This window comes from Periplaneta americana, chromosome 6, assembly GCF_040183065.1.
Source record: "Periplaneta americana isolate PAMFEO1 chromosome 6, P.americana_PAMFEO1_priV1, whole genome shotgun sequence".
Taxonomy (NCBI): domain Eukaryota; kingdom Metazoa; phylum Arthropoda; class Insecta; order Blattodea; family Blattidae; genus Periplaneta; species Periplaneta americana.
The window spans coordinates 118,434,482-118,459,272 of record NC_091122.1 but is presented as its reverse complement, the minus strand read 5'-3'; the positions used below and the strand labels follow the sequence as shown (position 1 = coordinate 118,459,272).

Genomic DNA, 24,791 nt, shown 5'->3' with positions numbered 1-24,791 from the left:
TGGAAGCATAGTGAAATTGATAAAGTTGTTGCTATCAAAGCCTATAAGGCTGAGCAATCCGGTATATATGTGATCTGGGCCAATATGTATGCTGAGGTAGCAGTTTATTACTCTGTTGTGTATTGGTATATGTTGAGCATGAAGTCATTGGCAATGGCATTCACAGTCAGTCGAAATGTCATTTCCTGCAGTTTTTCAGGAGCAAGTATTTTAGAGTTTGAATGACCATGTAAAATCATAGGAATCATGATTAATTACAACGGATTAAAAAGGAAAATAATAGAGATATGTATGTCATTTTTTGCCACAATAATAATAATACCATCAGGATGCATAACATATAACAAAATTTCATTCGTCAAAAACTGACATATCACCTTTTGCTTGCAACCAAAGAATTAGGAACAAAAGAAAAAAAAATTAAGATCACAACGAATGCAAACTACCTGACTACAGAAAATAGTCTAAGAATATCGATTATATTGATCAAAAGGGGAAAGACACTATGATGTTCTGAAGGTATATAAATGACTAATCCTGTCTGATGGCAGAAAACATAAATTTGATCTGATTATGATAAAACACTGAATTTCTATTCTAGCTAGTAATAAAGACACTGAAGGTTGTCCTTTAAACTATTTATATCTTAATTCTCAGTAAGTTGCAGATCATTTAAAAATCTACTTTTATTATCTGCTAAATTATAATTACCAATAATATCTGTAATCTTGTATCTAGGTTCTCCTTCATCTTCAATTAGAATAGCACGAACAGAATTCATGGCAGATACTTTGGTAAAATCTTCTGGTGTCAGATACAGATATTTGAAGCCCTGAAAGAAAAGCAGGATGTGTCAGCAAAAACAAAGGAAAATTCGAAGAAAAGGAAAAAAGGTACGCAAAAGAAAAATACTGGTTACTTCAAAAGGCGTCTTCAGCCGTTTCAGTTTTTTAATGAGAATAACACTGACTTCTCACACATGAAATCCCAGCAAGTTTAATTACAATTCTTGGTGAACAAAGATAGTATAGGAGCAGATTTTTGCAGAGATCTCCCGATTTTTTTGCCATAACTCCACCATTTTTTCATAACGCATTAACATTATGCTTGAAGCAATGTAGACATATCTGATCATAATGCATTTCGAACAATATTTAAGATGGCGAAGTGATTGTTTAAATAAATCCAACCTAAAAAAAAAATATATACTTTTAGCATTTAAAACTAAGACAATACCTTGTCAGGCTCCTCAGGATCTTCCCACGCAATCCTGAACAGCTGTTTGATTTCCTCTGCTAGACCAATTCTTGCTCCACTGTTTGCAGCAATATATATTCTGGGGATCTTCAATTTCCTTGCAAGCTCTGATGCCAAGCAGAACACAAGGTCCTCTCGTGGACCAAAGGAACCAATCAGGTACGTGATGTCATTGGCTATCACAATAATTTCACGACCAGATGGATATTCAGGGGTGTGTAGTGTGAGACGCCATGCAATCATGCCCACCTGAAAATCACATGAAATTAAATCTAAATTCGTATACAAAATTAACTGTTTTGGTTAGGTGGTTGGTTTCAAATATCTTCTCTTTAACAGGGCTTGATGAACACCATTTACAGTAGAACCCCTATTTAACGTTTTTAGAGGACACACAAAATTAACCATAAATGGGGGTTGACATTAAATAGGGGTTTGCTATTTTTGTTTCAACATTTTTAATACTTTCGAAAAAATTCAGTAAATTTATTTGCAAAAAAGCTACAACAAATAGATTATGAACAAAAAAAAGTAGAAAACGTTAATGGGTACCAATCTAATCTTCTTCTCACTATCTTGGATACTTTTGCGTTCATTTCGTGAATTAAATCAACTTTTTCCACAAGAGAAAGTGTTTTCCTTTTTGCGAGGCACACGTGTTTGTGAAGGTGCAGTGAGGGAGTGGGGACCACGTGGCAGCGAGGCAGAAGCATTGCCAAGTCATTAAACTATTAAAAAAAAATTGTATTTTACGTGTTGAATTGAAAAGCATTTATATTTATTTGTATTAACCGACATTAAAAAAAATCATTAAGAGTAAATTTTAATGTAAAATGCGGGTTTCACAGCAAAGACAAGAACGCTAAAATAAAAAAAATAAAAAAAAAAAAATAAAAAAAAAAACATTAATCATATGTTATAATTACTGACACCATGAAAATGTAACATTAATTACGGAAAAACGTTGAATGGAGGTCGCCTAAAATTGGGGTTCTACTGTATAAGGTGAAGGAAGATGGAATGAATTATCCACGATGATAGGTGAAAACAAATAGCAAAGATGAATTTTAATGTAGAAGATAAATGACTGAAAAATTCTGTCTGGAGCCGTCTTAATTAGAAATTAGTTTTTGTCATGCTATAAGCACAGTCTAGTACATATAGTCACGAAGCTTGAGTTGTGAGAGTGCTAGGAACAATAGACTGTGCCGGTACTATTTCGCATTGTCTGTAATGAGTCAATATTAGCGATCCTTGTGGTTAGCAACTATCTAGATGCATATTTACTACGTATTGAGCTTCGTGACTGTAGGCTATATACTAGATTTTGCTATAAGTCTACAACATGTGATGCCTGGATTTACTTTTCTCCCAAAGGAAGGATTTTTATCGGACTTTTATCATCCTCAGTTGGGCATAAACTCGTGAATCGCGCATCTAATGGCAAACATGTTATCACTTGACCAAAACTGTTCAATATTAAAAAACTGATACTAAAAGTAAGGAGTAAAGCAAAATACTTCACAATAAGAAGTATCCATAGCGATTTAGTTTTTGGATATTTAAGTGCTTTGTAAATGGAATCGTTACAAATACTCTATACTGAAGCTAGTCTAGCTGAAGAGATGGAGGGGAATAGTTCTTCTATGACTCTCTACCTTCTTCTTTGTCTATTGGCAATGAAAGAAATTCCTTTTATGACCATTTATTTCCACATGTGGAGTTGCCACAATGTCATTTCTCATGCAACTGTCACACCTACAATTATCTATAAAAACTTCCTGAGAAGGAATCACATCACACAGTCCACACAACAGGTAGTGCCTGGAACATAATCCAGAGCCATTTGTCTCTACTTTGGCAGAAAGTGGTGAAGCAGGAAGAATAATTATTAGATGTGAAAAGAAAGAATAAAAGTGCAATAACCCAGTTGTCCATAAAAAAAAAACCGCGCACTCATAAACCCATACACATGCGAGTGCGCACAAATAACCATCCCCCCAAAACGTAAACACAATGAAAAACAGAGAAATTCAGTTACCTGACTATAAATTTGTTAACAATTCTCTAATTTCTTCATTTTCAGCATCAAATAATTTGTTCTGTTGTTACTTACATTATTTTCTCCTGGAAGCCGTTTCTGCTCCACAAGATGGTCGTCGCCCTCTAGCACCAGTTCTATGCTGTCCAGAACTTTTGGAGGCATCACCACTTGTTATGCAACAAATAGGAAGTCTATCATAGCAAACAGTGAATGATGTATCAATGTATTACAATACTTAATTTGCTTATTACGATGAGAGGCAAAATGCAATTTTCAAGTGAAATGGATGGAACCTTTCCTATTTTGATAACGTGGAATAATCAATAAAAAAAAATATTTTCAAATATGTTGTTGTTGTTTTCTAATGCCAGGAATTTGACAATAAAGTCATTTGACCTCTTGCATTCCAATATTTTTCAAAGATATTGTCATGGTTAGCCACTGACGCACAGATTTTGAGATGTTCTGAATCCATTTCTTGATTTGAGTTGCACAATGGACAGTTAGGAGACTGATATATTCCAATTCTATGCAGATGCTTGGCCATACAGTCATGGCCATATTTTCAAATATGTATATCTCTGTACTTAGGTTAGAAACGAACATGTAATCAAAGTCAATAGCAAATTAATATTTTATCAACGTTATTTCAATAATCTGATTGGTTGATGCGTATTACATGTTCATGCATGAAGTACTTATGGAGTAAAATAGTTTTGGAAGTGTTCTGTTTTGTTTGAAAAGTCCTAGATAATAGGCAAAATCAGGAATGAGGAACTGTGGCCCATAGATCAATTATTGTAGCCCACACAATAATTTTCTGCAGCTCACAGTACAACAGCAGTAGTAGCAATAATAATAATAATAATAATAATAATAATAATAATAATAATAATAATAATAATAATAATAATAATAACAACAACAACAACAACAACAACAACAACAACAACAACAACAACAACAACAATATAACAACAATTGTTGTTGTCTGAATACAATCGAAAATAACAAAAAGCTATATATATATATATATTTCTGGTCCAGCAGTGCTGAGCATATGACAACAAAGTCACAGACTCTTTTAAACTATTCTTGACTTAAATGATACAGTGTCTATTTTCAATTTTTGCATCCCACGGACATCATTGAAAAAAGAGCGGGCCAAAGAGAACAGTCTTAGACATGTTCCTACTCTTACTATCAAAGGGCCCAACAATCGTTATTAGTAGTGACAAATGTTTTTTAAGAGAGAGATCGAAGTACAGTAATTGGGCTTGAAATATTTATCTTCTATCAGTGGAGAAAATTATCTTTTATATTTATATACAGTAAATCCAACAAATAGGACCAACACATTTACTGTCTTATACAGTAGAAGAAACACTCAGAATTTTTTCAATCAAAATCAATCATTCTCAGCCCTGACTGAATCAGCATATTACGAGCTCAGGTACAAATATGATAACTACTAAATCAAAGTGGCCAACATTAGTACATTCTAACGAAACAATTTCTACAAATTACATAAAATGCCCTAATTAAATTTCCGAGGATTTGGAAGTAATACAAATCATTTTTATTCCAAAAAAAAAATGGTACCTACACATTTCAGAACAGTTAGAAAATATAGGTAAAGTAGGTACTAGTCAGCACTTACCTGAAGGCCGTTCTTCAATGAACTCCTTCCAGAGCTTCTCCAACATCTGACGGAACATGTCAGGTATGTCATATACATAGGTGGTGCCCACGCTCTGTGCCTGGAACCTCTTTTGCTGCAAGTAGTCTTTGGTAACATAAGGAGTGGATATGGGGAGGCCGTGCATAGGACCCTGTTTACTTCCATATGCTTCAAACTTGATCTGAAACATTCAATTCAATTATATCATGTCGTCTTACAAATAACTTCAATACTTATTTAATTATGGTGTAATATAATTCAGTGCTTGAAACTATTTCTACTGGCGAAACAAATCTCAATAAACATTTAAAAGCGAAACGAGAGAAATTTTCTTTTTATAGAGCAAGTATTATGATGCTGCAAAAAATTTGGTTTGGAGAGGTTTATGGAAATATAGTAGAACGTCATTTATGAGTTTTTATGGGGTCTGAAGAAAAAATGCATAGTAAGAGACAAAAACGTATAACTGAAATTACATTTAATAACATATGAAATAGCATTTTGAGACTATATGGAGAGATTAAGTAAAGTTAATTTAGTAAATTTTCACAAGAAAAATTCAGAATTTCACAATTTAAGCCGTCTTAATACAGTATTCAAATTTATAACACATATTCTTGAAGAATGTAAGATTGTTTGTAAAAGATCTTAGTCGCTTAGAGCCAAAACTGGCTGATACATTTCAAACTCCAATTCATAACATTTCACGAAACTGATTTACCTTGTTCTTACCATGTGATTTTCGTTTCATAACATACGTGATTATGAATAATTTCAAGGAAAAATTGTTCTGGGGCCAGGTATCGATCCCAGGACCCTTCGCTTAGCGCACAAATGCTCTCCTGACTGAGCTACCCCAGGAACTATACACGACACCATCACAATTTTCCCCTTATATCCACACAACTAAAATGGGCTTAAGATGCCAGAACCCAACTTTGAGTGCACACAATTCTGTGTGGCTTAAATTGTGGCTTTCTGTTAACGTACCTCCAGTAACGAATATATTATGCAAATCTGGATGTAAGTAAGTAAGTAATCTGGATTTGCATAATACGTGATTATTTTACAAAAACAAAAGTCAGTTATTTTTTACTGCTTGCTCCTAAGGTATAAATCATGCACTCGAATTGTGATGAATGTCTCATAATTTGTTCACTTACATCATATTGTATTACAAAACATTTCACTGTTTCTAAAGTAACAACAACGTCATTAAAGGGCACAAAATTGTAGGATGCAAGCATGGATAGCTTAGAATTCCCACGAATTTCTAAATGGGCTGCATCTTAATAATGAACATGTAGGTACTGTATTTTCGCGTTCTTACACAGCAAACCTAATTTCGAAAAAAGTTATTTAGAATGTATAAATGACGTTTTGTATTCCCTGGAATTCAGAATGTGATCATTTAAGTACAAAAAACGTACAAATGAAAAAGTATAACGAAATAAATTAAGTACAGGAATTTTGCCAGAACTTCGGGAAAAAAAGGCGAAAAAAAAAAAGTATAAAAGAAGTTTTTCTGTACAATTTTCAGCATCCCACCCATCTTTCTATCCGTCCATATAGAATCTTTCTTCTAACTACTGGATGAATTTTGTCTAAACTGAAGATACACAAGTCAATTCAACCAAGTATGGACATGAAATAATTGAGATGCTTCAATAAAATAAGATTTGAAGCCTGCATCACAAAACTGCACAAAACATTGATATGACGCTTTTCTCACTGAATTTCTTGATTACAATTAATGTGAAACGAAATTCTCAAAAATGAAGTTTGATTAAAAGTAATCATAGAGTGATTTACTTGTAGCACCTCATGCAGGTTGGTGAAAGTTGAGTGCTAAAAGTTTGTTTGTTTCTCAACTTCATGGGCAAATTATGGAATGTCTGTAAGAGATTTAATGACAATATTATTCTCTTTCCAAATATTTAATAGTAACTATGGCTATGATAAACTATTATCTTTGTAAGCACGCTTCTTGTTTTTGTTTAGTAATCTTTCCATTCGATATTAGTTTGTTTTTTTGGAAAACCACGATTTTAAACTACTGAGTGGTGTTTAGATTTAAGTGAAAACAAATCTCACGAGGTATAGATTGTGAGGAATATAATAAATAATATTAGCACTTACCACTCCAGTCTTTGGATCAGTGACTTCTTTGTACAAACAGATATCTAAGGAGTAACCACTATCATTAGCCAAACATAGTCTGACAATGGAAGTCTTGCTGTTGGGAGACTGTCGTATCGTCATTTTGAGCTCAGCTTGCAGCACCCTTAGCTTCCACAAGCGAGGACCATACCGCATTACCATACTCGTCACACTCTCTTCAATCTGTCAGACAATGAAAAATTTACATCCCGTATAAAGTCATTTCTTGCTTTAACTCCTCTCAAAACATTTACATATTTCATGTTTCTCTAATTAAATTGCATACTTACAGGGACGAAATTAAAAAATTATATTGACTATACTACTTTTGACCAATAAAACGGTATGAAAGGACTTCTTTCAACCAATCATGGCTGCTTATCGCACAATTTTATCACTTCCCTAGCATTTGTTTGTTTGTCGACATTTCAAACTGCAAATTCTTTATGGTACTATAAAACATGCTGTGCGATCGTCATTTGTTTCCCACATAGATAGTCAACTTTGGTGAAGGTAACATTAGTGAAATAGAATTTTAGTAAGTCAATTAATATCTATTTTATTGTATTAGAGTACTTTATTTCTTGTAATTTTTATATACTTTCTTTTGTTTTTATCACTTCCTTAGCATTTGTTTGCCAACATTTCAAACTGCAAATTCTTTACGATACTATAAAACATGCTTTGCGATCGTTATTTGTTTACCGCATAGACAGTCAAATGAAAATGGCAGCTCTGTTAAAAAGTTTTGATGAAGCTAACATTAGTGAAATAGAATTTTAGTAAGTCAATTAATATTTTATTGTATTAGATTACTTTATTTCTTCTAATCGTGTAATAGTCAATTAAATCCCACTTGAGTTTTTATTTTCTCTAGATAAATCAAAACCTCTACCGAGATAAGTACTGTTGAAAATTTATCAGTTCAAATTTTATAATACATTGGCAGTGCCAATGATAACATATAGAGTGAAAATTTGATGATACATAGATATGCCAAAGGAAAAGTGAAGCAGCAAAGACAAACTTCCTTAGATCATTAGATATAGATTCTTCTTGGCAAGAAAAGAAATTCAAGCATAAATGAACTAAATACTTTTAATCTGACTGAAAAAGAATTAATACATACTTGAAAGAAAATCACCATAGTCCTACAATAGAAGACAATGGACTTCAAAAAAATTTTAAATTATGAATCATAAGACAAAACTTGGCAATGAACGATAAAAAACAAAATGCCTGTGATTCCTTAAAGTACAGAACACAAGCCACACACTCTAAAATTGGATTATTAATGATAATGATAATGAAAATTATTATGATAGTGCTGATGACGACTTAATGTGGTGATGACGATGGTAATTTGTTTTTACTTGGTTATTTAACGACTCTGTATCAACTACTGGGTTATTTAGCGTTGATGGAATTGATGATAGTGAGATGGTATTTGTCGAGATGAGGCCAAGGATTCGCCATAGATCATATGACATTCGCCTTACGGTTGGGGAAAACCTCGGAAAAAACCCAACCAGGTAATCAGCCCACATAGGAATCGAACCTACACCTGAGTGCAACTCTGGATCGACAGGCAAACACCTCAGCTGACTAAGTTATGCTGGTGGCTCGATGATGGTAGTTCTTGTTGTTTCTTGATTATGTGTGTATGGTCACTAATAACAGATGACACATGTGAGTCCAAGATTAGTCACAGCATTTGTGATACCAAGATGTCACCTACAGGATTTTTATATAGTTCTCACTTTCTAGATACCGAAGGACATCACTAATGGTTAATCACTACAGCAAACTTCTCTTGAAAGTATGAATTGACAACACAATAGCCGTTGTTTACTTAAGACACTGATTGATCATGATGAGGCATAAAATTCCTTCCAGATGAAGCTTTCAAACATCCTCCGTCACTGCACTTTAAATCAGATTTCAACCGCAAGTACTAAGATCCATACACAAAGTAGCCACTACACCACTATGTAACATGGTGATGGTGATGGTGATGGTGATGGTGATGGTGATGATGATGATGATGATGATGATGATGATGATGAAATGGCGACCAAGATTTCTAAAGTATGTTAAATGTTGTTTGATTATTACCTTGGCAGGATCCATAATCACAGTAGGTACAAAGTTGAGGAAAATGTGGTTGCAGTCAGTGCGTTTCGCCTGTGGGTGTGAGAATGCGACCTCCAATTCGTCCATGGCTTCAAGAAGCACACGTTCACCCTCGTTCTGCAGATATTCGAATGAGGCCTCCTTCGTGATGAGGTCAGAGTGACGGATAATAGACCTTATGAAGAATCGGTAGTCTGTCACCTCCTGGCCTTTTGCAACCTGTAAGCCAACATCCAAAGCTCACTCTCAACAGTATTGGCACTGGATATTTCCTAAAGTGACTTATGTAGAACGTACTTAAACACAAGAGAAGGACAATAATTTGCAACAGTCCAATATTACCATTGCAAATGTTCAATAAATTAAAATTACTACATAACATAATGAACTTTTAAAATGTGTTTAAACTCAAAAGAAGAGAGGGCGAAAATAAATTGCTTATTATTCACAATAAACACAAGTGTAAAAGCTATAGTAAAAATATAAAAGTAGGCTGTTCCTCCAGTAACGATCACTCTGTCCTACACACTGTAAACTAATGTGACGTAATATGACATAGCAAAAGGCAAAATTTCCGGTTATGGCATTATGAAAGTACTTCTACTAATTTTCATTTGTAATATGGTATAATTTTCTAATGTTTTAGATAATGAATTTGTTACACTTTCTATTCCGCATCTCAGCAGTAGTACTTTGCGATTGTTAATTGTTTAGTCAAGAGTGGATTGAGACAGGAGAGTGCCCTGTCAACTTTATTATTTAACTTGGCCTTGGAAAAGTTAGTAAGAAATACAGTATAAAGATTAATACAGGGGGAAGCATCAAGAATAGATTTTTATAATATCTGGCATATGCAGATGATCTAGTAACGATAGCTCGGTCCTTATCAGTACTGGAAGAGGCCAATGAACAAATGGAGAATGTAACAAAAAAATTAAGTTTAGAGGTAAATGTGAATAAAACGATGTATATAAACACCTCCAAAACAAGGGCTAGTACCTTGAATAATGAAATATCAATAAATGCTGTAAATTATAAGGAAGTGGAAGCATTTAAGTACCGTATTTAGGGTCATTGGTCACCTATGATAACGACTGTAGCAAAGATATAAAAGAGAGAATTGCAGCAGGTAATAGATGTTTCTTTGCTTTGGCAAAAGTAATAAAAACATGGTACCTGTCGAAACAAACCAAATTACAGATCTACAACACAGCAATAAAACCTATAGTTTATATGGATGTGAGGCCTGGGTTATGACGGAAGAAATAAAATTCCAGTTGGAAAGATGGGAAAGGAAGATACTGGGGAAAATTTATAGACCAATAAAAGATAAAGATGGATGGAGAATAAGGACAAATAATGAAATAAATCATTTGTATAAGATACCTAATATAGTAACACAGATAAAAGTTAAAAGAATAGAATGGGCTGGACATATGATCAGAATGGATGGTGGTCGAACGATCAAAAAGATTTTTGATGGAAATCCAAGAGGGAGAAGATACAGAGAAAGGCCGAGGTTAAGGTGGTTGGACTGTCTGGAGGAGGACCTGCGAAGGATGGGAGTTAGAATATGGAGGAAGAAGGCAGAAAATAGAGAGGAATGGACTGTCATCGTTAAGGAGGCACTAGCTAAACTTTAAGACCAGCATGCCATTAGAAGAAGAAGAAGAAGAAGAAGAAGAAGAAGAAGAAGAAGAAGAAGAAGAAGAAGAAGAAGAAGAAGAAGAAGAATTGTGTTAGTAGGATTTTGTTGATTGCATCAGTTTGAAGATGTCGTCCATTCATGATTGTGTTCATTTATTTACGAAAAGTGAGTTGATATGAGGAACACATAATTAAGAGTCTATATATGTAGATAAGCGATTAGAGTTATGCCCTAGAGTTGGAACCCAGGAGTTGTATGTTTATTTTCAATAAAAATTTCTTGTTTCAAATGATGTTTTACAAATCTTCTAATATAACACATAAAATTACCTTTGCTTTGCCCAGATAGAGATGCATCTTTTGGTTTGAGGTGGGCAGGGCTTCAAGGTCGTATGTGCGCATTCTGTTGAGCTCCAGCTGGAATGCCATGGCTGGTTCTAGATGCCGGTATATTCGGTCCTCTGTGAAGTTGTCTCTGCTGCGGTAAGTGAAGAATTTGGGAAACTGACGTCTGAAATGAAAAACATTGAAATTGCATACTATTAAATATTCAGAGTAATGATACCTATGAAAACATTTCCTTCATTTTTGGTATTCGCAATAGAAGAGCGTCAGTAGAATTTTTTAAAGCAAAGTAAAGTTATATCGCTGAAAAAAGAACATTAAATTTATATAAATAAAACGACAGAAATAAAAATTAATAAATCATAATTTTATGTCCAAGGGTATTCTTTACAATCTCAGACAAATCAGAAAATTATGAACAGAAAATATCTCTAAATCCGCATATAGCCAGATATTTTCATTAAATTTTATCCTTAGGTTTTCTTTTCCGTCATTGTTCAGAGAATAATCAACAAGTGTTCATAAGATCTCTGTGAATATATTTCTGTTCCTACAAAGAAAATATACTTCTCCTTCATTGTCGCTGTCTCATTATTATTATTATTATTATTTTTTTTACTTGGTTATTTAATGACGCTGTATCAACTGGGGGGTTACTTAGCATCGATGGATTTGGTGATAGGCGAGATGAGGCCGAGTATTATAAATAGATTATCTGACATTCGCCTTACAGTTGGGGAAAACCCGGAAAAAACCCAACCAGGTAATCAGCCCAAGTGGGAATCGAACCCGCGCCCAAGCACAACTCCAGATCAGCAGGCAAGCGCCTTTGCCAACTGAGCTACATTCGTGGCCATAATTATTATTAATATTGTCATCGTACTCTAAGTACAACAGATAATATTACATAAAAGAGAATGCAGAAATAGTACCGCAATGCTAATTTATCTGTTAAATGAAGACTACTCATAATTTATTTTCTCTTCCAAACGTAATTTCTTACCTCACAAGTATAACAAATGTAATCCTTCTAATTCCTCTCTTTATAAGCTCTTCTCGATGATTACTGCAGAAGTCACCAAACGTTCGGCTTAGTGTAGAGTCGTCTGTATCACCCTTGTCCTTGATACCCACACTCAAGATATGGATGGGCTCGGTTTGCTGTACAACAAAGGACATCAATCATGTTAAAATAGTAATTTATGTAACTAGTATAATTTTGGTAATTATGGCATAAGTGTGCTCATGTGCTAATTTTCACGAGTGTATATAATGAAGATTATACACGTGTTACATACAATGTTTTCTGGTATTCTATCATTAAAATATGTAAAAGAACTATTATAAATTTACAAAATGTAATGTTATGACGTAGTAGAGACACAAGTACTGGATATGACGTAATATATTGCAAGGTTGCTACGTAACCGTTTCTAAGATAATGTTATTTTGTTGTTGTTTTGAAGCTTTTTCTTACAGGTACGTTGTATAAAATTGTGTTGTGAAGGCGATGATGACGTCATGAAATACTAGTTGCTAGGTAACCTTTTGTGGCACCAGTGCTAGAATCAGACCAATTGTGCACAATTTATAGCGTCATAACATGCGTGTTTTAATGTACGATTGCATAAATAATATTTCTGAATAATTAAAACTTCTGTTTGCAAGTCGTGTATCTATGTCCCTAAAGATTATAAATATTTCAAATAGTGTTATCTAATTTACGTAATAAAGATGAGCAGGAAAAATATTAACCTCCACGCGCGCACGCGCACGCGCACGCGCACGCGCGCACGCGCACGCACACACACACACACACATATATACATAAATTTACATTATTATCATACACAGCAATTTCTACTATGACCACACATAGTAAAAGCAATTTTACTACGTGAAGTGGAGAAGAAACGTAAGGTGAGCCACAATTCTGAATGTAATACAGAGTGTCTCCAACCTTCAGGGTCAAAATTATACAGATGATAAGAGGACTCTAAACTGAGCATTTTGACATAAGGAACCAGTGGTCGGAAATGGATATTTCAGATGCCACGAGATCTTGAAAGTGTATGTGAGAGAAGTTTCTGTTACCTGCATTAATTTTCATAACAAACAACTGCCTAACGTTTTCATGGTGATATTATTTATTATTATTGCTTACAAAATTTCATGCGTCATTGTTATGCATGTATTGAGACAGGTGGTCACCACTTTCAACAACTGCTCTGTGCTCAAAGTTGTTGCTATGAGGTATATGTTGTTTTGGAAATAAAACATTAAATATTAATTCAATAGGTTAGGTTAGTTCACGGTGGCTAGGGATGGGTTAGGACGACTCTTTACACGTCGGCCATACTGAGGCCTATTGTGCACCCCGAATTTTTATGGGATGAATGAGGATGAGGGTGTACCAGCCCACCAGTCTCATGTGACCCTTCAGCCGCTAACCTAATGGGGGCATCTTACCCCATTGTTCTAAGTTCATACCGCCAAGGTGACCAAGCAGCACAGGATCCATTCCAATGTCCCTTCCAAGGTGTTGAAGCACCTTTGGAAGTGCTTTTAAGGAATGAATCCTGGCGGAAATATTGCAAAAGATTGGGAACTCAGGAACAGTTATGGAAAGGATGCCGCTTCCTATAAGTGGATGAAGACATGCATCTTGACCTGAATATGTCTATGGAATGAGCTGAAGAAAGTGAATGATAAGATATCTAAATTCTTTTTCTATACAGGAAGAGAAGGGAAATGGCTCATGGCAATGAAAATTTCAACCCAGCATTTGCCTAAGAAACTGTGGAAAACCACGGAAAAACCACAGTCAGGTTGGTCGGTCCAGTAATCAAACCATGGACTTCCCATGAGAGTCCCATGAGGAATGCTCACTCAGTAATTCAGTAACTAGTAATAAAAGAACTGTGGAAAGAGTTTTACAGAAAAACCCGAAAGAGAGAATTCAGTAATTTTATTAGCAGGGAAAGGATTTATATGTAAATACATATTTACTTATAAAGCTAATATAATTTATATTTTGCATTATCTTTATGTTTCACAATGTGTAGGGTTGAAAAATCCTACTTTTATTTTCCATATTTTTCCATATTTTAGAGTTTAGTACATATTTTCGTTAATTTCCATATATTTTCCATATTTCATATAAAACAGTCCATATTATATTAGGTTTAACAATAAAACAAAACAAAATTCCATTAACTTTTAAAAATACATTTCAACAATAGAGATTTAAACACATGTTCAGTAATCCCTTTAACATCAGAGTTATTTGAAAATTAGCAGTCCTATCAACAATGGGAAAGTAAGTTACAAAACTGTATTAATTTAATTTAAAATTTTTAACAGACTTCAGTTGTGCAGCTCAACAGTTAAATGCCAGTCAGAGTACACATAGGTTCAGTTTTGTAAATCATACTATAAAGACGGTAAATATGCCAAAAGTACGTCATTCAGTCAATTTAAAATCAAAACTAACAAGTTACATTTCAGAATTTAAAGAAGATGGTTTATCAACTGACAATAAAATATTATTTTGTAATTTGTGTCAGTGTGCAGTATCATCTACACAAAAGTTCCTGGTGCAACAACACATTACAACTAGTAAACATCAGGCCAACAAACAACTAAATTCCAAGCAGAGACAATTGTTTTTAACACAACCAACAACATCGAATGTAAGATCTGAGTTTAACATCGACCTGTGCCGTTCTCTCATCTCTGCTGATATTCCTCTCTACAAACTAAAGAATAAGGTCTTCAGGGAATTCCTTGAAAAATATACTCAACATACAATCCCAGATGAGTCAACACTTAGGAAGACGTATGCTCCATCCATCTACGATGAGACAATACAGAAGATAAGAGATGAAATTAAAGATAGTTCAATTTGGGTTTCCATTGATGAGACTCCCGACAAAGAAGGTAGACTTGTTGGTAATGTAGTTATCGGTTTGTTAAGTGAACAATATTCTGAACGAATTCTTTTACATTGTGATGTTCTAGAAAAGTGCAATAACAAAACTATAGTTAAACTGTTCAACGAAGCTATGGGTATCCTGTGGCCAAAGGGTATTATGTACGATAATGTGTTATTCTTTATTAGCGATGCTGCCCCTTATATGGTCAAAGCTGGACAAGCATTATCTGTTGTATATCCTAAATTGACTCATTTTACTTGTGTGGCGCATGCATTTCATCGTGTGGCAGAAGTGGTCAGAGACAATTTCCCTAAAGTAGATTTGTTGATTTCATCAGTGAAAAAAGTATTTCTCAAAGCTCCCAGTAGAGTTAACGTGTTGAAAGAAATGTACCCTGAAATTCCATTGCCACCAAAGCCAATTTTAACTAGATGGGGTACATGGCTAGAAGCAGTTGAATATTATGCCGAACATATAGACTCTATTAACAATGTTCTCCTTGCATTGGACTCTGAAGATGCAGTCTCAATTGATACTGCGAAAACAGTTACCTGTGACATAAGTGTGAAGAATGACTTAGCTCACATTCAGCATACATTTTCATGCATCATAAAAACGCTCAAAAGTCTCCAAAATAGGCACCTTTCACTATCTGAAAGTTTTGAAATTATAAATAGTACTGTGGAACAACTGAATCGTGGTAGAGGTAAAGTTGCAGATGCAGTAAGAGCTAAGGTGGACACTGTACTTTCAAAAAACCCTGGATATGAAGAACTACAAAAGGTTGTTGCTGTGATGAGTGGTGAATCAACAGTGAAGATTAACTTGGACTTATCCCCAGCAGACATTGTGAAATTGAATTATGTACCAGTTACTTCTTGTGACGTCGAACGCTCTTTTAGTCAGTATAAATCTATCCTCAGAGACAATAGAAGAAGATTCACTTTTCAGCACTTGAAAGAAATGTTTGTAACCTATTGTTATGGTAACAGACAATAAAAATTGTGTTTTGTTGAAACTACATTGGAAGATAAGGTACGTCCATTATATTTTTTGTTTAGTTTGATTAAAATGTACCAATATTTAACGTACATAGTCATTTTTTTATAATTTTAAGTCCATATTTAATTCCATATTTTGGTAAAAATCCATATTTAATTCCATATTTTGGTAAAAATAACTACATATATATTTACATATTTCATATATTTTTAGTCCATATAAATCCGTTCCCTGTTTATTAGTAATGAAAGGACTGTGGAAAGAATTTTACAGAAAAAACACGAAGTACTAGGTGAAAATTTTCTTCAGAGTCTTTTTTCTTTCACAAATCTTATATGATCTGCCAGTGCTCGAGTAGCGCAACTCAGCTCAGTCAGTCATCTTCTATCAAAGGGAACTGGGGAAGAGTTTCTTAGATTACTTTCATCTCACTTACAATCATCTGAATCTTATCACCTCATCATCATTTCTAATTTTCTGAATAACCTTCGTAGTTGAAGAAGGATATTGAAACAAGAATTACCATGTACGAGTATCTGAGCTTACCTTCTGCACTTCATCCGGGATTGCCCTGCCATCTCCCACAGACATGCTGATGTTGATGCTGGTGCTGAGCCGAGACTCACTGCCACTCTCCACAGCTTCCAGCACTTTGGGTGACACAACAGCAGGCGATGCCAGATCCTCCAGTAGGTCCAACATCTCGTCTGCATATTGCTCAAACTGTGCAAATGACTCAAATGCAGCCATACATCCAGTGCGCTGGCAGTTGCTGAGCGAGAGAGGGACCTCAGGAGGTTCAGTCATCTCTGCTCTCCTCTTGTTATGTGGTATTCTATAATACAAGGGTTTTATGTTTAATCTAGTAAAATATAAGTAAATTTAAAGCTGATATACCTATAAATATCACTATTACATGAAATTAATAATACAAATTCAACATTTTATCTATTAATTCATTTTTTATTCATTCATGTTTAATCTTCTTATTTTCAACAGCCAATTTATTTGACATTCAGCCAATTGCATTTATATAATTAATTCAGGCAGCGCATTTTCATTCCCAAACGTACAGCAGATTGAGTAATTTCTTCTGGTAGCTACATCTATTACATCACGTGCATGAGTAAGCAAGGTCGAATTGCAAGCGTATATAATAGTATACAATATATATTATAGAACAGAATAGTAAACATGATACACATTAACTATAAATACTCTACATATAATATATTCAATTATTTCATTTAACAAAATCAACTCCGTTATGGTGTACAAAAATATATATATTCTGAGATTATGAAATTCATATCTTTTACTGCAACTGCCAGTAAAAATTTGTTTACACTAAGAAAATGTTCTTCCTACGTCACATAATGTTACAGGGACAAAATAATAATAACAAAAAGCAATATACAAATCATCAATATTTATATTTTACACAATATATACAAATAATTCGTTTATCAAAACCTATCCCGTTGCAGTGAACGAAAACATATATTCTGAGGTTATGAAATGCAAATCTTTTACGAACATCACATAAAATTTGTTTAAACTAAGAGAATGTTCTTTCTACGTCATATGACGTTACAGGGGCATATTTATAATACATTACAACATTATTATTTAATGACCCCATGTGTACCTGCTTCCAATTCGACTTTGCTTATGCATCCACTTGACGTAATAGATGTAGCTACCAGAAGAAATTACTGGATCAGCTATACATTTGGGAACGAAAATGCACTGCCTGATAATTATGAATCTAATGCTCTGAATTTGAACACAAAAGGCAATTTAGCGATGCAAATACTCCGATTTTATGCATGTGTTTGCCTAGGAAATCGTGACTAATAACAAGTCTGAACATTACTACAGATGATTTGCGTGGGAAGTCTGGAATCATTTTACTTTTAATTATCAGTTTATTCCACTTAGCATTTCCATTACTTACTTACATACAAATGGCTTTTAAGGAACCTGAAGGTTTATTGCCACCCTCACATAAGCCCGCCATCGGTCCCTATCCTGTGCAAGATTAATCCAGTCTCTATCATCATATCCCACGTCCCTCAAATCCATTTTAATATTATCCTCCCATCTACGTCTCGGCCTCCCTAAAGGTCTTTTTCCCTCCGGTCTCCCAACTAACACTCTATATGCATGGATTCGCCCATACGTGCTACATGCCCTGCCCATCTCAAACGTCTTAGCATTTCCATTATTGTTTTTAATTTGGAATTGATATGTTTGATTGATCTTTCTTTTGACGATTCGTTTTATTGATTCATACACAAAATTTTGTTGCCTAACTTTTGGCTGAAACAGGCTTTAAGCTTATTATCAGAAAGATGACTAGTTGTTGTTAGTTCAGTCAATTTGTCAATTTTTTTGTTCTTGTGTTGATTGGAGATTACGTATTTGGAACTATTATTGATGAAGAAAGTGTGCTTCTGCGTTTTGTTGGTGAGAATGGTATGGGTCTACTTGCAAAATTGGCATTATGTAATAAACGAGCAGTCACAATACAGGTGGTCCAAAAGTCTCGATCCATTTCCATTAAATCGGGAATATTTTCTTTTTGTTTCAGATTAATAAAAAAGTATGTTTACTATTGAACAACGAATAACAGTTGTTTTCGCGCGATTGCCATTATTAAGCTATGAAGAAGTGCGTCAGGAGTTTGAACGAAAATTTTACACACCAGCACCTACTAGGGCCAATATTCGGATGTTAGTGAACAAATTCAAAAGAACAGGAAGTGTTCTTGATGAAAAGAGTTCAGGCAGACCACAGACTTCTGCAAATAATGTTCAACTTATTCAGCAACGGAATGAACGCAGTCCAGACGCGTCAACTCGCCGCATCAGTAATGAACTAGACATTGTCAGGACAACAGTCTGGAGAGTTCTGCGGTTTACACTCCACTCCGAAAGTTTGCTGCCTACCATCTATTTTGAACAGATCACTTCGAAATTACTATTTTTTTCTCTCTCCTTTCAAAATTCATTCATAGTTTTCTGTCTAAGGGCAGATTTTTCATTGCAAACGCAGTTTTCTCCAAATTTTCATATTTTCTGCCTTCCTCTTAGTCTCTGCATATGATTCACATATCTTAATGTCGTCTATCATCTGATATCTTCTTCTACCACGAACTTTTCTCTCATTCACCATTACTTCCAGTGCATCTTTCCGTAGGCAGTTTCTTCTCAGCCAGTGACCCAACCAATTCCTATTTTCTTCCTGATCAGTTTCAGCGTCATTCTTTCTTCACCCACTCTTTCCAAAACTGCTTCATTTCTTATTCTGTCTGTACATTTCACACGCTCCATTCTTCTCCATATCCACACTTCAAATACGTCTAGTCATTTCTCTTCACTTCAATGTAATGTCCAGGTTTCGGCCCCATATAATGCCACACTCCACACAAATCTTTTCGAAGAAGATTTTGATTTTAAATTTTTTTCTATGCTTTCTTTAGACACTGACTTCTCAATCATAAAAATTACAGTGTGATTGACTGACTATCACAGGAACAGGAAAAAAACACACACACAAACACTCACACACATGACTGCAATATTACAACGCCACAGTGAACTGCTATTGGTTCTCGTCATATGCAGAAAATTTGTAGTGGAGAATATTGAGTGGATTCTGGTAGTATACATTTTTAATTCATTACAAGACTACGTATCTTCTTAGCTTGTTCAATTCTAAATCTATCATATATTTTATCAAATGGTTATAATACAATACAAGGAAGAATAGAATTAATACCTGTTTGGATGTGAAGAAGGCAGGAGGAACTGGAAATGTATAACACTAATTTCTCCAGAAAGTTCGAGTAGCTGGAGACATGTTAGTTCATAGGATATGTATGCTCGTCTCACGTATACCTGAAACATTAACATAAATTTAATGGTGTGAGTTAATTTAAGATAAAAGATGGATGGTTGATTTCTAATGTGAACAACTTAAGAACTAAATCACAGGTGTTCCTTCACTGGCCTCAACTTAATTTGATATCCATTTCCAACTTGTGCATTTTGTATATGGGCATTGAGGAGTATCATCATACAAAGAAGCCTGTGGACAAGTGATATTTTGTATTTATATGTTCTCATTTTTTTCTACCAGAGGCTTCCACAATAGTTGTAATTGTAATAACTGCTACCAATAACTGAGAAATAATGAAGGACCAGAACACTGAATTTTACTTTATTCATGGACAAATAGGTCTTTCACATATATGGGACCGATTGCTTTCTTTCCTGAACTTAAGAATGCTGCAACAGAACTTCATCTTAAAAATTCATCGCTCTCTGTTGGGTTACATGTGATGTTAGGGGCTAGTTACAAATATGACAGTCATTACACCACTGAGGACTTATGAATGAACTGTAACAGTACAATTTATTACAATCTGATATTTTCGAGCTGGTCAGATATGAAGTCTCATGTGCTGGGGATATGTTACAGTACTGGCTGATAAAATCAGGCACTTCCTGATGAGGTAATGTAGACAGTTGATAGAATGACTGCAGTGCAAACTTGCTCAACATCGTTTGTTCCATTACAGATTCCATTTAAATTCACCAAGATTTGAATTACACTTATCTGGCATGAAATTCAGTGTTCAAATCATGAAATTAGTCAGGTATATTAATCTAGTTATCAAATACAGTAATATGTTACAGTACAAGTTGCAAGATCAGGCATTTCCCAAAATAAAACGATAAAGAGGTGATGATGATCTTGCGGAATGATAATAATAATAATAATAATAATAATAATAATAATAATAATAATAATAATGTTTTATTTTCGCTGGCAGAGTTAAGGCCATAAGGCCTTCTCTTCCACTCAACCAGCCTTAATCAATACAATACATGTTTAAATTACGAATATTTACACTACACTTAAAAGGTTCTCCAGCAATATTCTTCAGTTAAGTTAACGACTAGTAGACTACATATTTATTTAAATTTAGATAAACCTATAAGGTAAAGTAGTAACTTAATTTATGAGCTAATTTAATTCAATCAATTATAATTAATTTGAGATTTGAGATAGCTAGTAAAATGATGAAAATTAATTTAATATAAGCTTACTAGAACTATGTTATAGTAGAACGAGAAAATCTGCTACCATACTGCTTTTACGTAACAAATTACACTAAAACTTATAACATGAATTTATTCAATATATTGTTAATGATTAATAAATAATCTAAATTCTGTGGTGTTCGGGTAAAGGGGTATAAGTCATTTTTTTGTCCAGGTGGAATTTTGTTCCCCAGATGAACACACAAGTTAAATTATACAAGTGGGTGTGCAAAAATCAAAGAATACTAGCAGTTGATGTGTTTTATTTATGTAGAAAATTATTTGTAATAAGGGTTCCAAGTTTAATTTTCATTTATCTCCGAACTCATTTTTATGACTTATCTCCCTTTACCCAAACACCACAGAATTAACAATTTAGCCAAAGCTGAATTTGCATACAAAACTTTAAGTTTTTTAAAAGTACAGCCAATGAGAGCCGAGTTGTTTCGTATAAACAAACATACAGACTGAAGATCTGTTTCCACATACACACAATACATCTAAAGATTCCCATTACCAACCTCAAGTGATGCGTTACACACAGCTTTATTGGAATGATAGAAGAAGTCATGTAAAATGTCGAAAATAGATGTCTCCGACATGATGAGTTTCTGCAAATTCTCTGGGTGGAAATCATGCCCATACATGTCTACAGCAGAGAGGAAGATCGATTCCATCTGATTGTGACGAAGTTCATAAGCTGGCTGGTGTGCTGCTATTAGCACCTGTGAACAAACAGTTATATATTATAAATTGAGCCAAAGCAAGTATTTATATTCTTAAGACTCCTGTCAACGATGGACTTGATGAGGACACTGAACATTTAGCCAACACATGAGTAGGATGAAACTCAATGATACAATGCTTTATGGATTATGAAAAAGAGATGTTTGGCACGCAATTTATGAATATAATTTAAACATCGAAAGTTATTTATTACTTATTTGGTTACATAAATCCAGGGCAGAGTACCACCAGAAAGGATTGTATATAAGTTTCGAGATTTTTTATGTGAAAGAGGTGGATCCACAATTGGGCCAGTGAGGCCTTGCATTTTCTTCTTTAAGTGACAGGTAATTGATATCATCACGATTAAAACATCTCCATTTAGAAGCAATGTACAGCTCGATTCAATGTTATTGGCCCCTGTCCTTGGTTGTTTGGCTAGTGAGCGAGCTGTGTGTTGCGTCATAAGAAGACATTTAATCACAAACGTGCATAGAAGGAGAAGAGGAAAGAGAAAGAATGAAAATAATATCTATGCTCGTAGCAGAGGAATACTCATGTCAAGAAAATGTAAGTCATCATGACAATGTTTAGTCAACAGACGTAGTGGTTAGTGACGAGACATGTGAAAGAATATTGTGTTTTAAGACGGAGTGTACAGCAACGTGATAAGAAGAAAGTATTGTGTGTTATGACTGTTCGGCCTGACCTGTGCAACCCAGCCTGCCACTAGTGATGAGTAACTTGCTCTTAGTCTATCTATTTACTTTTTTGCAAGGACCAAAATCCCTGAATCATGCTATACCAAATATATATAAATCACTTTGCTCGTTTCAAAGACAGAGATGATGATTATGATGATGATAATTATAGTAATTATTAATGACGATATGATGGCAGAAGCGAGTGTTTCATGAAAACCTCCGCCAATACCATCTTTGTAATTCTACTTCAATTCAATAAGATTTCAACCTATGTATCCAACATTGAAATCTACACTCCAAGAATTTGACTGAGAGCACTGTGAGAATGAAATGCTCAGGGCGGGTTTAATCCACTATAATTCTATTCTAACGCCATTTTTTAAGTTTAAGTCATGGATGGTTTTAACTAGACTGTGGATATTTATGCACTAAAAAAGTTGGAAAATATGGATGTATTTATGTATTTAAATTTGTTCAAATAAGCAACGAATGTTAAAAAATATGCAGTAAAAACAGCAACAATATTATAACATTTATTAATTAATATTGTTATATTAAAGTTATTACATTAATGTTATTTAGGAAGAAATGTGCCTCTACTAATTCCACCGCCCTTTCTAAACTGCCCTTCATTTTGTCACTTTCTTCTATCATCTTCTTAAAAGCCCTATCTATTGTCCCGACATTCACTAATATCTGGTAGTTGCTTTCTTTCTTTGACCGTTCCTCCCATGTATAAAATGGAATAAGTACGACTATCATTTTTGCAGAGGTTTTTGATTATCTTCTTTTAGTCACTTTGTAGAAACAGTGTACCATCACAGACGTTACCCTAGTTAAATGATGAGTTAGCTAACAAAATATAAGTAACCAATGTGATCGAAATTATATTTTAACTGTGGTTTTGTAACCTATGGTTACTACGTTTTTAACTGAGGTTGATGCACTTCGCTATGAAAGAATAACATACCAGTATGTAAGACTTTCACAGTGTCTAATACTGTGTGAGATTTTCCATTATTATACCGAGTCATAGACACAAACATCTAATACAACATTCTGACCCTAAAAATTTTCTTCATCATGGAGTGCAAGAAGAGGAGATGTTAAATGTTGTATCTATTAGCAGAGCTATTCTTCAGTACTGAACAGTGTCCAGTTTTTGCAATGTCACAGATTCAGAAACATACAAAGTTTCGGAGCTACATATCAGCTCTATCATCAGAGAAACCATGAAAAGAGGGACCTGTCTGCTAGATCTGTTACCAAGAGTTATTCGTTATTCTCTATTTTAAATCCAACACAGTTCCTGTTTTCCTGATGGAGCATATAATAAACATAGCTCGAGAATGCTTTTACAACATGGTGCAAATCTTGAATTAAAATAGAAATACTAAAGTATCTATTCTCTCAGTCCAAAACATTGGCTTTGACAGAAAGGAGGCATTTACCTGGCGGGCTCGAAGGGCAACTCTAGAATGTTCGCTTCTGTTGAGTGACGTGAGTTCGTTGAGAGTTGTGGCAAGCTCATCTGTGAGGCCTGGTTCATTGGACCACAAGTGATCAATCAACATAGTCACTAGCATATTCTTCTTCGCCACCTGTGCACAACAGATAAGCTGCTATCACTCTTCTGCAACAACAACTACCACATTCAGACTGGTTATATCAATTACCTATACCTGAGCATGTGAAAATATTGTTCCTGTGACAGCTGCCATGTCATCCTTGTTTCTATCTCTTATGGCTGTCACGCATTTGTCATAGCTGCCTGTAATCATAAACATCAGTTTATTATACAAATCTGGCTTGAATAATTTCAAGGGAAAAATTGTTCCGGGGCCGGGCATCAAACCCGGGATCTTTGGCTGAGCACGTCAAAGCTATATCAACTGAACTACCCAGGAACTGTATCAGACTAAATTATTATTTGTATAATTACACGTTACTGTTCGTTAACAGAAAACCACAAATTTAAGCCACACAGAAAGTGTGCATTCAAAGTTGGGTCTCTGACATTTTGTCAATCCACTTGAGGTATGTGGG

At 34.5% G+C, this 24,791-nt stretch overlaps 1 protein-coding gene across 8 annotated transcripts in view; it reads right to left on the bottom strand.

The window, feature by feature from the left end:
* Positions 1-24,791, bottom strand: part of ACC (acetyl-CoA carboxylase) — a 230,243-nt gene that overhangs the window by 29,442 nt on the left and 176,010 nt on the right. For 7 of the 8 annotated variants that reach the window (XM_069828828.1, XM_069828829.1, XM_069828826.1 and 4 more), the window contains 13 exons: positions 24,428-24,516; positions 24,197-24,346; positions 21,837-22,040; positions 19,988-20,106; positions 16,751-17,039; positions 12,271-12,428; positions 11,253-11,433; positions 9,258-9,494; positions 7,122-7,325; positions 4,962-5,163; positions 3,374-3,474; positions 1,237-1,506; positions 712-832 (listed from right to left, as the gene is read on the bottom strand). In XM_069828828.1, coding sequence (XP_069684929.1) covers positions 712-832; positions 1,237-1,506; positions 3,374-3,474; positions 4,962-5,163; positions 7,122-7,325; positions 9,258-9,494; positions 11,253-11,433; positions 12,271-12,428; positions 16,751-17,039; positions 19,988-20,106; positions 21,837-22,040; positions 24,197-24,346; positions 24,428-24,516 — 2,325 coding nt within the window. The remainder of the gene's footprint in view (positions 1-711; positions 833-1,236; positions 1,507-3,373; positions 3,475-4,961; positions 5,164-7,121; positions 7,326-9,257; positions 9,495-11,252; positions 11,434-12,270; positions 12,429-16,750; positions 17,040-19,987; positions 20,107-21,836; positions 22,041-24,196; positions 24,347-24,427; positions 24,517-24,791) is intronic. The other variant, XM_069828827.1, reaches the window with a different exon arrangement.